This window comes from Heterodontus francisci, chromosome 5 (genome assembly GCF_036365525.1).
Source record: "Heterodontus francisci isolate sHetFra1 chromosome 5, sHetFra1.hap1, whole genome shotgun sequence".
NCBI lineage: Eukaryota > Metazoa > Chordata > Chondrichthyes > Heterodontiformes > Heterodontidae > Heterodontus > Heterodontus francisci.
In genome coordinates this window covers 171781591-171797906 of record NC_090375.1, presented here as the reverse complement: position 1 = coordinate 171797906, position 16316 = coordinate 171781591, and the positions used below count along the sequence as shown (strand labels likewise).

At 42.0% G+C, this 16316-nt stretch overlaps 1 protein-coding gene across 4 annotated transcripts in view; it reads right to left on the bottom strand.

Annotated features, from left to right (window-relative positions):
• Positions 1–16316, bottom strand: part of rttn (rotatin) — a 336287-nt gene that overhangs the window by 277235 nt on the left and 42736 nt on the right. For all 4 annotated transcript variants that reach the window (XM_068032345.1, XM_068032341.1, XM_068032344.1 and 1 more), the window contains exons 11-12: positions 11146–11316; positions 2656–2868 (exon numbers count right to left, since the gene is read on the bottom strand). In XM_068032345.1, the coding sequence (XP_067888446.1) occupies positions 2656–2868; positions 11146–11316 (384 nt within the window). The remainder of the gene's footprint in view (positions 1–2655; positions 2869–11145; positions 11317–16316) is intronic.

Sequence of the window (16316 nt, the reverse complement as noted above, 5' to 3'; positions counted from 1 at the left end):
GCCACCAAGACAGCAGCCAACATCGCTATTCAGAAAGGGGCATCACTGAGGGGCACAGCAGTTCACTTGGATGTCATGCTGCAAGAGATGAGGGAGGGTAGCCTTCTCATGAATCCACTTATCCTGCAGGAACAGAGAGCCCACAATGCACAGGAAATGATTCAAACAGGCAATGGTATGGCCTCGCTCCACAATCTTACCCCAATGGAGGCAGGGGCGCTGGGGATCGTCAGAGTGCTAACGCATCAGTCCGTGGGGGATGGTGAGATGGGAGGCCATCAATAGCACTATCATTTGATAGCACTATCTTGAGGTGAAAGGCATGGAGGAAACCAATGTGTGCTGTGGATCTTGAAGCACTGCCACCTAAGGGGTTGGCTGCACTGGCCCACCTATGTCAAAGTGGATGTAGTCCCCTGCCCTCCGGAATATGGCATCTGTGGCATGCCTGATGGTGTGATGAGCTGCCGACTGCGAGATGCCACCTAGGTCTGCTCCCTGGAACGACCCAGTTGCATAAAAAGTCAGGGCGACGTTGACCTTCTTGGCTGCAGATAAGGGATTTCCATGAGGGTCATGAGGCCTCAGGTCATTGTCGATCAGAGCAAAAATGTCAGAGACCATCTGGTTGGACAGACGCAGCCTCCTACGGCACTGGCAGTCTGTCATTTGCAGGTGGCCTATTCTAGGCGTAGACCTGGTGCCCTAAACAGCACCTTCCTCCCTTTGCAGCCACTGGCTATGATTCTCTGGCTTCCTCCTGTCCAGGAGTTTGCATATGCTGAAGCTCATCCTGGCTGCTCTGTCCAATGTCAGAGTAGCCCGTTCCCATCTCAACTCCCTCAGCTGGGGTTAGTTCATTCAGGCCTTTTCCTACCAACTCCGGCTGCCCAAGTGATGCCACGGGCCTCATGCCTCTCTCTAGATTCCTACCACTCACCATTGACAAATGCATGTCTTTCAGCTCCAGCGATAACTCGTCTGGCATTGTTTGAGCAACTGAGCTTCATTCGGCATTTCTGTAACATGTTAAACAGCCCTCATGGCCCCCCGTAATGTTCACAACCTCTACACCCTGCTATGTCCCAGACATGATGTTTTCCCTGTGCCTTCTATCGAAACTTATAAACTGCTCCTGCCAAGCCTTTCAATGACCTCCTCAATAAGCTCAACAGCCAATTAACTGGAGGCATGCGAGCTTCCCATTTACTCCCTCTCGGCCTCCCTTTTAAAATTGCTTCATGTTCCGGAGGCGACGGGACCCAGTGTCGACCTCAAAACACAATTTTCAAATCACGCCGCACTTGCTGCCGCACTCAGCGGCATTTCAAAATTCAGCCCGAGGAGTCAGGCAAGCATTAAAAGAAAGATACCAGGTGCTACTCTGCTATATCTCTGAAGCCAGAATGAATGACATTGGCAGATGCTTGGGAGCATCTTTATTGCACTATTCTTATAGAGCATGGTGCAAAAGGGCGTAAAGCATTTCTTTTTAGTTAAAATGAGATTAAAGTTTCTGAAAAAAAATATACAATAAATGGTTGAAAATTGCAAAGTTGCAAAAACACATTCAAGATGACGTGTTGCACTAAGAGTTTATAAACTGATTCACGCTTTCAAGTAGAGCAGTACCATGAAAATATTCAACTGTCCTACTTGTTGTGAAAACAGTAACAAGAGTTGCTCTTTGAAAAAAGTCAATTTCAACAAATGTTTTCAGATCCTATTGTCAAGCTTATGAGAAGTGCAGCAATGAAAATGCAGAACCCAAACTGAAGGTTTATAAAAATTGACTTTTCCTTTAAAAAAAGTGAACAATGTGCTGCATAATGGCCGCCAAAGGTCAGACGACCTGGCACTGTGTATTCAAACTGTCTCACTGTCTGTTGGGGACAAAAGGATACATTCCAAGCCAAGGAGGTTTCAATTACACCCATCCTGAATGCATCATTCCTGGATTGAATGGGCTCTTCTGAAACAAAGAAGGTGTGAAGTAGCCACATCTTGGTCCATTGTTGGTCACCACAGGGAGGGGGCCCTGCATCTCCTAAATGAGGCAACATGCTTTTTTTACCTTAAAAAGTAGCTCTCCAGAGAGAGAGAGAGGGGAGCGATCACAACGACATAACAAAAGTCAATCTAGCCAAGAACTGTGAGAGATCCAGAAAAAAACAAAGTAGCTCTGCTGCAAATTCTACCCTTCTACTTGGTATAGCAGAGAACGGAAAGTACCACCACCTCTAGACTGAAGTCTCAACCATCAGAGAAATCTACAAACAACCCAGGCCTGCAACTTTAAAAGAGAAACTGTCCTCCAAAAAGTTTCAACAGGTTACTGTGAACCCTGAACACCTACCTCATTTCAAATCACTTACCCTTTTCCTCTCTATCTATTCTAATGTGCACACGCAAGGGAGTGAATGTATACGTTGGTGTGGTTACGACCATTTTGGGAATGAATATTGTTTAATAAATAGCTAATCGTCTGTTTTAAGCCTACAAGAAAACATGTCACTATCTGTTTATTTGACAAATAAAACACAAGGGGTTGAAACCCTAGTAACAAAAATACTTGCAATGATCAGTTCGAAGGAAACCACCCACAGTCCTTACCACCTAACTATAAACTATAAATAAAACAGTAAGAGTAAATACCTTTGCTTCAACCTCCTTGATAAAAGTACATGTATACTCCATCGAGTGTGCTATCTCTGTGGCTTTCTTATACATCTTGTAACTCTCCGGGCTGACCTGTTCCAAGTACACAGTGATGGACTCATGAATGCTGAGATAGCTCAAACGGAATGAGACATCCAGGGACAGAAGATACAGAGCATTTCCTATGCTCTCTGGCAGAACCTCACTAGCCTACGAGAGAATTAAAAGCTTTAAAATCAGTCACAAATAAAATCATTTCCAGCAAGACATTAAAAAGCTGAAACTTATACAGTTTGCCAGGATAGATTCCAAGTGCAGGTTATTAACTCAGGGTTACATAAACTCCTTCTAAACTGACTTTTATGCTCAATTTCACAAAATGTAAAGCTGCTTGAGCTGCAGGTTTGATTCGGTGGAAGATCAAAATAATTACTTCCAGCAAAAATAATTGTAATTTAATTTAGTGTTTCAGATATCTTCTGCAATTATTTTTGAATTTGGAGAATAAGTGCTTCTATTATTATCCCTATACAGACATATTTATATACTTTTCTGCTACTGAATTGCCAAATTACACTGAGGGCTAGAATAGGAAACATTTTCAGTGTCCCAATGCTAGAGAGAGAAAAAGACAACGAGCTCCAAGATTCCTGCTGGAAAGTGCATATTCAGGCTGTTATGAAGATGCTTTTATATTTGTTGTTAAATTTTTTTTGAGGGTTCATATTTAAATTGCGGAGATGGAGTCATTGGAAGGCTGAAGATCTTATAAATGCTGGACTTTGTTTTGTTGTTGACAGTTCACTGAAAGGACACTGAGATGTTGTTTGAAAATAACCTGTGCTGGAAATCATGTGCTTTAAGCTCAGTAAACAACAGAAACCTTGGTGACCTGGGGAAGAGGTTTACAGAGAAGTCACATGTCAAGATTTATGGAGATTAGGAGGTTGACTTTCTGTTTTGGGGTTTGAACATTGTTTTCAAGTCAGTTGGGATGTGAATTGTTTTGAAGACAGCTGGTGTTTTGCCTGCCAAGGAAAAAGAAATCACCCAGCTCACCACTTTCTCTACCTCTGAAGAAACCCTGCAAAGAACTAGTGTGGGACTGCTAAAAACCCTGGTGCTGCATCTCTCCTGAGAAGCTAGAAAAATCTGCCAGAGTAATTCTCAACACTGCCTGAAAAGAACGATTTGAGAACAGATTCCAGTGACCAGTCTCTGTATACCAGGATGCCAGACCAAAAGTGACAACTGACTTCCTTCCATATTTTCTCTTTTTTTCATCATGAATTAGCAAGTATTTGTCCAATGTATTTTTTTTGTCTTTTTTGTAACAGACTTCTGCAGAGAGAATTTATGCATTTTTTTCAGTGTGTGTGGAAAATTTTAAAAGGGAACTTTCATATTACAATCTGCGTGTTAATGCTTTGCTTCATTACTGGATAAGTCTTGTTTGATAATAAACTGATAATTTTGTTGTTTATTAAAGAAACTTGGTTGGTGTATTTTATTCTGGGATAAAGATTAGAATATATGATTGACCATAACGGTAAATATTTAAATATATGTTGTGTCCTGTGGAGAAGTGGAACTAGAAGACAGTAGACTCCTCCCGCCTTGGTCGTAACAAGACAAACATCTGATAAAGAAAGCACTAGGCTTGACTGTGATGTTCCTCATGCTGGAATAATTTGCTGACACCAATTGCTCCATTCATAATTGAAGCATGGCCAGTAAGATGTGCTATAATAGAGAATTGAGAGAATCACTCATGAGTTCAGCACTCATGGTTCACAAATCAGGAGTCAGGGAAGCCTTTGAACCAAAAGGAACAACATACCAGAGGCTATTCTCCAAAATTTCTACAATCAGTTTGAAAGATGCCTCTTGGAACTATACCCCAAATAATGACTATTAAAGGACAGGAGCAGAGAAAACTAGGGTTGGGGGTAGGGTGGGGGTGGTGGTGTGGTGCTCGATATCAATAGGACTATTAGTGTTTCTCAGTTATCCCTTAGCATAATAGCTTAATCAGTAAATCTGTTAATTGGGTGTAGCTACTTTTTCTGTTCCCAAATTAGTTGCAATGAGTGGGTTCAATTCTCCTTGACATCACAACACAAACTGGAAACTTTTTTATTCTTTCAAGGGATGTGAACATCACTGGCAAGGCCAGCATCTCTAATTGTGCTCGAAAAAGTGGTGGTAGGCCACTTTTTGAACTGCTGCAGTTTAGGTACTCCTACAGTGCTGTACGGGAGTGAGTTCCACGATTTTGACCCAGCGATGTGAAGGAATGGCAATATAGTTCCAAGTCAGGGTGGTGTGTGACTTGGAGGGGGACTTGCAGGTAATGGTGTTCCCATGCATCTGCTGCCCTTATCCTTCCAGGTGGTAGGTCATGGATTTGGAAGGTGCTATTGAAGGTGCCTTGGCAAGTTGCTGCAGTGCATCTTGTAGATGGTACACACAGCTGCCAATGTTGCTTTGTCCTGGAAGGTGTCAAGCTTCTTGAGTATTGCCTGGATGAGCAGCTCCAACAAGCAGAAGGCATTTCATCACATTCCTGACTTATACTTTGCAGATGGTAGACAGGCTTTGGGGAGTCAGGAGGGGAGATATTGCTGCAGAATTCCCAGCCTCTGACGTGCTCTTGCAGCCACAGTATTTATGTGGCTGGTCCAGTCCAGTTTCTGGTACATGGCGACCCCAGGATATTGATGGGGCAATCAGCGATTGTAATACCGTTGAAACGTCAAGGTGAGTTGGTTAAATTAATCTCTTGGAGATGGTCATTGCCTCACACCAATGCTACTTGCCACTAATCAGCCCAAGCCTGAATGTTGTTCAGGTCTTGGCTGCATGCGGGCACGGACAGCTTCATTATCTGAGAAGATGCAAATGGTACTGAACTCTGTGTAATCATCACAGAACATCACCACTTCTCTCCTTATGATAGAGGGAAGGTCATTGATGAAGCAGCTGATGATCGTTGGGCCAAAGACACTGCCCTGAAGAACTCCAGCAGCAATGTCCTGGGGCAAAGATGATTGGTCTCCAACAACTACAACCATCTTCCTATGTGATAGCTTTGACTCCAGCCAGTGGTGAGTTTCCCCTGATTCCCACTGACTTCAATTTTTATTGGGGCTCATCGATGCCACACTCGGTTAAATGTTGCCTCGATGACAAGGGCAGTCACTCTCATCCCACCTCTGGAATTCAGCTCTTTTGTTTGGACCAAGGCTGTAATAAGGTCTGCAGTGAGTGGTCCCAGCAGAACCCAAACTGAGTAGTGAGCAGGTTATTGGTGAGCAAGTACCATTTAATAGCACCGTCAATTATGCCTTCTATCACTTTGCCAAAGATTGAGTAGTCTGATGGGGCGGTAATTGGCCAGATTGAATTTGTCCTGCTTTTTGTTGACAGAACATACCTGGGTAGTTTTCCCAAATTGTTGGGTAGATGCCAGTGTTGTAGCTGCACTGGAACAGCTTGGCTACAGCTATTTCTGAAGTGCAAGTCTTAAGCACTACAGTCAGGATATTTTTGAGCCCCTATCCTTTGCTGTATCCAATGCGCTCAGTTGTTTCTTGATATCACCTGGAGTGAATTGAATTGGCTGACTACTGGCACCTATGGTGATAGGAACCTCAGGAGGAGGCCGAGATGGATAATCCACTTAGCAGTTCTAGCTGAAGATGGTTGCGAGTGCTTCAGTCTTGTCTTTTGCACTCACCTGTGAACCAGTGAACCAGAGTGACCCCCTGGTTCTATGGTAATAGTAGAGTGAGGGATATGCTGAGCCATGAGGTTAGATTATAGCGGGATTCAATTCTGCTGCTGCTTGGTGGCCCACAGCTCTTCATGCAAGACCAGTTTTCAACTGCAAGATCTATTCTGAATCTATTCCATTTAGCATGGTGGTAGTGGAACACAATACAATGGACGGTGTCCTCGTGTGAAGATGGGACGTTGTCTCCACAAGGACCACCTGCCACAGGCACTGTCTGGCAGATATATCCTGCAGTGCTCAGCCAGTCATGGTGCTATCAAGCCCCTCTTGGTGATGGACGTTGAAATCCTCCACTCAAGAGTACATTCTATGCCCTTGCACCACTCAGTGCTTCTTCCAAGTGGTCACAGTCATAGAGAGATACAGCACTGAAACAGGCCCTTCAGCCCACCGAGTCTGTGCCAACCAACAACCACCCATTTATACTAATCCTACATTAACCCCATATTCCCTACCACATCGCCACAATTCTCCAATTTACAACGGCCAATTTAACTAGCAACCTGCAAGTCTTTGGCTGTGGGAGGAAACAGGAGCACCCTGCAGAAACCCACGCGGTCACAGGGAGAACTTGAAAACTCCGCACAGGCAGTACCCAGAACCGAACCCGGGTCGCTGGAGCTGTGAGGCTGCGGTGCCAACCACTGCGCCGCCCTTAAAGTGTAATTTATAGAATTGAAGATGGCCATTCTGCCCATCAGGTCCATGCCAGTGGTACAACATTGCACATAATCCACTACTGCCATTCATGTGGCCAATTATCAGATCACATCACATTAGGGTAATTCTGCATAACATGTCTGTTCCCAAACTGCTGCTAACCAGTAATTGAACACTCACCCTTTCACCCTCCTGTCTGTGTTATTTGGAGAAGTGGCATCTTATATTTTTAACCATAAACCAGACTGAGATGAAACTTGGAAGAAGTTTCTTCAGTAAATGTCAAAGACTACATGATTGTTGGACTGTGCTATGGGGTGGGGGTGCAGGAGGAAAGGGGGGGGGTTGGGGAAAGGAAGGTCTGCTTGCTGTATTTCTTGTAAAATACATCAGCACTGAAAGTTATCATTAGAAGAAAACTCAAGACAGCTTTGTTACAGAAGTGATTTTTTTGTGTTAAAATATTTTTTGAGGAATTCATAGTCAAACTGAATAAATGTTGGACCAGTATTGTTTCAAGAGGGCACTGAAAAAACTAGTTTGGCAACAATGTTGACTGGTTGTCACATGACTCAAGTTAAAAATAGAACAGAAACCCTGGTAACGGGGAAAATGTGGGCAGAGAAGTCAGGCGTGCCCCTTGATTGGACAAGCCTGGCAACAGCAGCGTGCACCTGAGAGAACAGAAAACTAAAGCTTTTGGTTTAGCAGTCAGAGTGTGTTTTACCTTCTGGAGTGAGCAGCTGATAAAGTTAGCCTGAAGAAGTGAAGAAAGGAGAGAAGACCACAGCCCAGTTCGCTTTCCTGTATCTCTAAAAGACAGAGTTAATTTATCTCGTCTCCTGTCTTTGAAGAAAGCCTGCTAAAAATAGTTCTCAACACCACTGGAAAAGAACTGTTCTAAAAGATGCCAGTGACCTGTCTACATATACTCGGAGGCTAGACTGTACACCAGTTTTGGAACAACATATCTCATCTGCTGTTTTCTTCAAAAATGAGCAAGTAATCAGCCCAAGTGTTTTTTTCGTCTGTAACAGAGCTCTGAATTTTAAAAAATCCCTTTTTTTTCTGGTTAACTGGTGCATGTATGTATGTGTGTGTATGTGAGAGAGAGTATGAGGGGCTAAGATAAAAAGGGAACTTTAAAAAATTTCCATCTGTGTATTCATGCTTTACTTCATTACTAGTTAAGACCTGTTATAGAATAAACTGATAATTTTGTTCATTAAAGAAACCTAGTTAATGTGTTCTATTCTGGGAAAAATAAGAGTATATGATTGACTGTATCGTTAAGTGGGAAAACTTAAAATATATGTCGCGATCTGTGGAGAAGTAGGACTAGAACGAACAGTGCATTCCTCCTGCCTCGGTCGTAACATTTCTCACAGGTGAGTTCAAGGGATTGCCATAGACATCTTAGAGTGAGTGTACAAAGTAAAGTTTGATTGTATACTGCGTCTCTTCTGATTTCACGCAACGTATTGTACAAAGGAGGCCTAGATTTATTTTTTATTTATTTAGAGATACAGTACTGAAACAGGCCCTTTGGCCTACCGAGTCTGTGCCGACCATCAACCATCCATTTATACTAATCCTACACTAATTCCATATTCTTACCACATCCCCCTATATTTCCCGACCACCTATCTGTACTAAGGGCAATTTATAATGGCCAATTTACCTATCAACCTGCAAGTCTTTGGCATGTGGGAGGAAACCCACGCAGACACAGGGAGAACTTGCAAACTCCACACAGGCAGTACCCAGAATTGAACCCGGGTCACTGGAGCTGTGAGGCTGCTGTGCTAACCACTGCGCCACTGTGCTGCCTGAAACATGACTGAAAGATGTGCAAAATTATGCTCCTCGGATTGTGAACCCTACAATATACCTTTGAGATTTTGGAATGCACATATGGGAAGGATAATAATATGTGCAGTGGTTTATCTTAACTCTAATTTATTGCAGATGAAAATGACTTTGAGAAGCCCTCTGGAGTCCAACGATTCATATTTTAATTTAGTTAAGGTCAAGTGGCTCCAGAGTTATTCCCAAGACTATCTGTAATGTCAATCCCGATAAAACGAATGGAGTTGCTCCAGATTGAACACAGGCCCTCCTTATAATGGAGGACAAACAACAGCTGAGAAGGAAGACAGCTCCTTTGTACAATGTCATTACATAAAATCTTGATTTTGATCAGTGCACCAGTAATTCTGTCAGATTAGCAGTCCCTGTTTAGATTGTCTGATCCTATAAAATAACCAGGAAGAGCCAGCCAATGTCATTTAAGCTTTAAGCCTCATTTATCACGAACATTCACTGGAGGTATCACATTGTAATTTTACTGTACTCAGTCTCAGTTCAGTGAGCCAGATTTTTGGTAACAGGCATTATTTCTTAATAGATAGATATGATCATCTCTAAATGTTGACAACTGCACTGTGGATAGAGGTGCTGTGCAGAGTGAAGCAAGGGTATTCACCCCAATAAACATGCTGAAGCATCAAGGAAACTTACGAATGAAGAGGCAAGCTGCTTGAGAATTCTGCATTGTTTCAAGTCATCATAAAATAAATTTTCTACAACGAGTGATATGCTGTCTACCAGTGTACAACAGACCCTATTTCTTGGCTGTTTCACAAAGAAAAGCTATAGGTTGTATCAGCATTTCCAAAGGTTCACTCAAAGAGAAAAGTTTGTGATTGGTACCAGCAAACTAATATTTTGTCCCAAGTCCCATATACAGACCATGATAATAAAATACAGACTGCATTTTCCAGAATATTTTTTGCAAATTACTCCACAATCGTTGTTCTGGCTGTAACCCTCAGCGCAATAGCTTGTCAATATTAAACGAAGGGAATCCTTTCAAAGTTCTCATCAACCAATACGGTCTTGCTCATCTAGCCATTACTATTGCATGTTCCAGTGCCTGCACTCTTCCACTGTTAGGTCAGACACTTCACACTATGAAAGGTGAGCTAGATAGCAATGTTATAAAAGACCCAACAGGAAATTCTAGATATAAAAAGTTAGAATGACCAGTATACCCCAGAAACAAGGATCAACATCTTAATACAAAAACAAGAAATGCTGGAATCACTCAGCAGGTCTGGCAGCATCTGTGGAAAGAGAAGCAGAGTTAACGTTTCGGGTCAGTGACCCTTCTTCGGAAGAAGGGTCACTGACCCGAAACGTTAACTCTGCTTCTCTTTCCACAGATGCTGCCAGACCTGCTGAGTGATTCCAGCATTTCTTGTTTTTGTTTCAAATTTCCAGCATCCGCAGTATTTTGCTTTTATCAACATCTTAATATACCGAGTAACTATGATAACCCTCAAACCATAGTCATTCAATATTTACTTAAGGAGGGATATAGTTGCGTTGGAGGCAGTTCAGAGGAGGTTCACTAGATTGATTCCAGAGATGAGGGGTTTGTTTTATGAAGAGAGATTGAGCAGTTTAGGCCTTTACTCTCTAGAGTTTAGAAGAATGAGAGGAGATCTAATTGAGGTATATAAGATGATTAAGGGGATTGACAAAGTAGATGTATAGAGGATGTTTCCTCTGGTGGGGCAATCCAGAACGAGAGGCCATAGTTTTAGGATAAGGGGTAGCAGATTTAAAACTGAGATGAGGAGAAATTACTTCTCTCAAAGGGTCGTGAGTCTGTGGAATTCACTACCCCACAGTGCGGTGAATGCCGGGACATTGAGTAAATTTAAGGAGGGGATAGACAGATTTTAATTTGTAATGGGTTGAAGGATCATGGAGAACGGGCAGGAAAGTGGAGTTGAGGCAGAGATGAGATCAGCCATGATCGTATTGAATGGCGGAGCAGGCTCGAGGGGCTGAATTGCCAACTCCTGCTCCAAGTTCTTATGTAATACACATAAATATACACACAGATGTAAATATAGATTTCATTGTACATGAGGTCCAGTTTTTGAATGAAGTGGAAATAACTGCCAATTATTACCCATTATGACCGTGATTGTTCTGTAAAATGTACAAGATAATCATCTCACCTTTTCCACAGGGAGAATTATTTGTAGCAGACGTACAGTGAATAACGCAATGCTGACAAATGCCATTCGGTGGTGCACTATAGTAGCCTCTGGCTGTTCTGTAGGAATGTTGCTATTGTGATAGCAAAGAGTTTCCCCTAAAGCATCCAAGCTTGCTATCAGGTTTTCCTTCTGTAAACAGCAGGGATGAAAAACATTATAGCAACTCATTTGATATACCATAGGTCAATAACACTGGCTAATTACATGCTGCAACAGACAAGCTATAATGGTTTTCTTAAACAAAATCAAAGAATGCAAATATCAATGTGCACTGGAAAAGAAAGTGCCAAAAAAACACTTAGTAGTAAAAAAATAACAATTTAGTCTGAAAGTAAGAACATAAGGAAGAGGCACAGATGAGAAAAGATCATTTGATCTACTGAAGTTCATTCTTTCATACTTCAGCCCATTTGTCCTACCAATAAACTGCATTTCGAATAAGTAGCTTTGACTACTTTCTTACGCAGCAGATTATTCCAAACATGTACAACTCTGAGGGAAAAAATGCTTTCACATTTCTTACACTACATATCCACTGTCCAACTCAGTGAAATGGCTCCCACTTGGTTTCACTCTTACTTATACAATCATACCAAAGTATATCCAGCAATGGCTTCTTTGCTCATACTCCACCATTACTTCCAGATTCCGACAAGGATCTCTCCTCAGCCCCCTCCTCTTGTTCATCTACATGCTGTCCCTTGGCAACAACGACAGCAGGTATGGGTCAGCTTCCATATTAATGCCGATGACACCTAGCTCTCTCCCTCCACTACCTCTCTCTCTTGACTCTTTCACTGCCTCTGTGCTGTTCGACTACTTGTCCAATATCCAATCATCGATGAGCTGCAATATCCTCCAATTAAACGCTGGGAAGACTGAAGCCATCATCTTTTGCCCCCACCGCAAACTCTGTACTCTTGCCATCAATGCCATTGCTCTCCCAAACCATTGTCTCAGACCAAACCAGACTGCTCACAATCTCAGTTTCTCATTTGACCCCAAGTGGCACTTCTGGCCCATATACTCTACATCATAAAGACAGTCCACTTCCATCTACTCAACATTGCCTGCATCTTCTCCTGCTTCAGCCATCCACAGCTGAAACTATCATCTGTTCCTTTGTCACCTCCAGTTTTGAATATTACATCCTCTGCCATCCATGATCTTCAGCTCATCCAAAATTCTGCTCCCTGTATCTAGTTAAATTTTTTTGAGAGGTCACGAATAAGTTAGATAAGGGAGTGACTATGAATTTTTATCTATATGGATTTCCAGAAGGCATCTGATAAGGTTCCAAAATGAAATTAGCAAAAATGAGGGGACAAGGAATTGGAGGTAGCCATTTGACTTGGTTGGAAATTGGATAGGGAGGTAGGAGTCAGAATATGGGGATAAAAAGATAGGTACGCTGACTGGCAGGATGTGACAAGTGTCGTTCCTATTTTTATTTTTTATTTAGAGATACAGCACTGAAACAGGCCTTTCGGCCCACCAAGTCTGTGCCGACCATCAACCACCCATTTATACTAATCCTACACTAATTCCATACTCCTACCACATCCCCACCTGTCCCTATATTCCCCAACCACCTACCTATACTAGGGGCAATTTATAATGGCCAATTCACCTATCAACCTGCAAGTCTTTGGCATGTGGGAGGAAACCGGAGCACCCGGAGGAAACCCACGCAGACACAGGGAGAACTTGCAAACTCCACACAGGCAGTATCCAGAATTGAACACGGGTCGCTGGAGCTGTGAGGCTGCGGTGCTAACCACCGTGCCGCAGAGAACTGCCCTGGGGTCACAACTTTTCACCAGATTAATGACTTTGATGAAGGAATAAAGAGTTGTATATCCGGGTTTCAGATAACACTGTGAGGAGGGACAGTAAGTAGTGAGATGGGAGCTGGAAGTTGCAAGGGGACAGATTTAAGTGTGTGGGCAAAACTATTACAAATGGAGTTCAATATGGACAAGTGGGAGGTCATCCACTTTGGACCCACGAAAGTTAAATCAGAGTTTTATCTAAATGGTGAGCAACTAGGAACAGTAGAGGAGCAAGGATATTTAGGAGTCCAAGTGCATAAATTATTAAAAGCCAGTAGACAGGCACAAAAAGCAATCAAAGAGTCTAATGGAATATTGGCCTTTATCTCAACGGGACTGGAATATAAAGAGGAAGAAGTTATGCTTCAGTTGTATACAGCCATGGTCAGATTTCATCTGGAGTACTGCATTCAGCTTTGGGCACCACACCTCAGGAAGAATATGTTAGCTTTGGAGGGGTACAGTACAGAGTCACCAAAATTAGACCAGTGCTTGGAGGGTTATGAGGGCAGGTTGCATAAACTTGGCTTATATTCTCTTGAGGTGTGATCTGATCAAATGTTAAAAGGATTTGATAGAGTAGATACGGAGAAACGATTTCCTCTGGTGGGGGGTAATCAAGAACTAGAGGACATAATCTTAAAATGAAAGCTGGGCCAGTCAAGAGCAAAATCAGGAAGCACTTTTTTATTTAAATGATAGTAGAAATTTCCTCCAACATCTCTCCCCCAAAACACAGCAAATGCTAGGACAATTGAAGTTTTAAAGACTGTATAAGATAGATGCTGGTTAGATAAGGGTATCGAGGAATATGGAGAAAAGGAGGAAAAATGGAGTTGCGGTGCAAGTCAGCCATAATCTAATTGGATGATGGAGCAGACTCAGTGACCTACTCCTGTTTTATGTTCTAATTCTGCACCAGGTCCTGCTCTCCTATCAGCCTGTCCTTGCTGAACTCCCTGACCCCCAAATCCACCAATTTAACATTCTCATCTTTATGTTTAAATCCCTTCACGACTTCAGCTTCCCTCTAACATGCTCCCGCCCTACCACCACCATTCCCACCGACCCCCACACCCCAGGCCAAACTCTCCATTCGACACTTTGCCTCACCATGGGCAGCTATGCCTTCAGCATGCAAAAGCCCATGATCTGGATTCTTTCCTAAAACCCTCCGTCTCCCCACCATCTACTTTAAGATGCTCCTTAAAATGTGACTCTTGGATGAAACTTTTGGTCACCCCTCCTAAATATCTCATTTTTTAGTTTAGGATTCATTTTTTGTTTGATTATACTCTTGTGCAGCATCTTAGGATGTTTTTTCTACACAAATGCAAGATGCTATCCATATCTCTTGCAAATTTTTGACTAATTTAACTTTATATTCTCAGATCCTACTGGCCTGACACACCTTGAAGTAAACTGCAATAAACAGGAACAAGCTAGTTTACTATCCAACTGCCACCTAGATATACCCATTTTCTCTTGCGTTTCATTTCTAAATGGCTATAAATGTCTTCTGGCAGTAAATATGTAATGTAACACTAATTAAGTTTCACCTGGTCCTTATAAATAGGTGTATTCTAGCACTGTATGGCTGATGCCTCACTTTGTGCATAATAAGGCAGGCAAAATAATGTATCACACAAGAAATTGCTATGAAACCTTTCTGTGTCTGCTCCCCAAACAGATAATTTCCTGAAAAAGGAATTAGTAAAGGCTTTGTCTGAAAAAAAACTTGATATTGTCAGCCAGATATGCTTACAGAGCAAGATACCTACTGCTGCAGATCAAAACTTTTTTTAAGTGCTTCAACCAGACAACGTTGCAAGAATTTTACAGTTAGCATTAGTTTGTCCATAGGCAAAATAATGCAGATGCTGGAAAACTGATACATATTTCTGTCTTTTGCCTGCAAATCAAATTGGAATTACATTAATCTGACTGATTTTTGGATGTTTTGAGTTAAGCAGGGGTTTTTCTTTCAGAAACGTTTATGGAGGCTCGATTTACAAAGTAACACTGCTCAGACACCAGGATATTTACTCGTAGCCACAATTTATCTCAGACATTCCTTAGTATAGTGAGAACACTATGTAGTTTTGCTTTTATGTTTTCGTATCTCTACCACAGACTTATTACTGATTTATTGCTTCCCCCTACTGGTTAGAACCAGAATATTCACCAACAAACTGGGAAGCAACATTTGCTGAGGTTGTATTGGTAGAAAAACAGGAGTAATTTTTAGGTTTACCATGTCCAGTGGAATTAAAAAATCTGAAAATACAAAACATCCACCATATTGTTATATACTATGATCTTTTTAAATCAAGGCAAGCTATAATAATTCTCACTTCCTCCCCCTAACCCTCCTCAAACTTTGATGGCATCTAATACTATCTAATGCACTGCTAGAGTCTTCTCCTGAACATTGCAGGGCTCCAGATGTTCAGAAAGATGATTATTATTTGCTGCACTACAAAAGTGACTACACTTAAAAAGTACTTTATTGGCTGTGAAGCATTTTTGGGATATCCTGAATTCATGAAATGTGCTTTCTTGGAGTTTTCATTTATCTAATGTGGTAGAGACAACACTTGTTTTGACTGGCATCACAAATCATAAAGAGAAATAACTGATGGATTGTTATTACCAGAACTTCCCAGTGGGGATTTCCAATTGTTGGCACCGCGAACCATTGGAAAACAGAAATAGCTGCCAGTACGCTTGACACCCGTGGGGTGCAAATAAATACAACAAATCACTTTACATTCTGTACGGAGAACTGAACTAAATCATCACTAATTCAGTTCATCGACAAAAAAGCAATTAAGACATTACTTTCAGATAAGCAGGCCAATTCAGTTCCATCTTAATTGAACATTAGGTTCTGTTTATAAACATATACAATAAATTAGATTTTATGTAGTTCAAAAATTGATGCAAACAATCTTAAAGGTGCAAGAATCCAGATAATAACATGCACACAAGTCTATCAAGACTACTTTGCTTAAACGTAAATAGTCATCGTGTTATACAGTACAGAAATGGGCCCTTTGGCCCATCGTGTCTGTGCCGGCCATCAAGCACCTATCTATTCTAATCCCATTTTCCAGCACTTGGCCTGTAGCCTTGTATGCTATGGCGTTTCAAGTGCTCATCTGAATACTCCTTAAATGTGGTGAGGGTTCCTGCCTCTACCACCCCTTCAGGCAGTGTGTTCCAGATTCACCTTCTGGGTTTAGAGATACAGCACTGAAACAGGCCCTTCAGCCCATCGAGTCTGTGCCGACCATC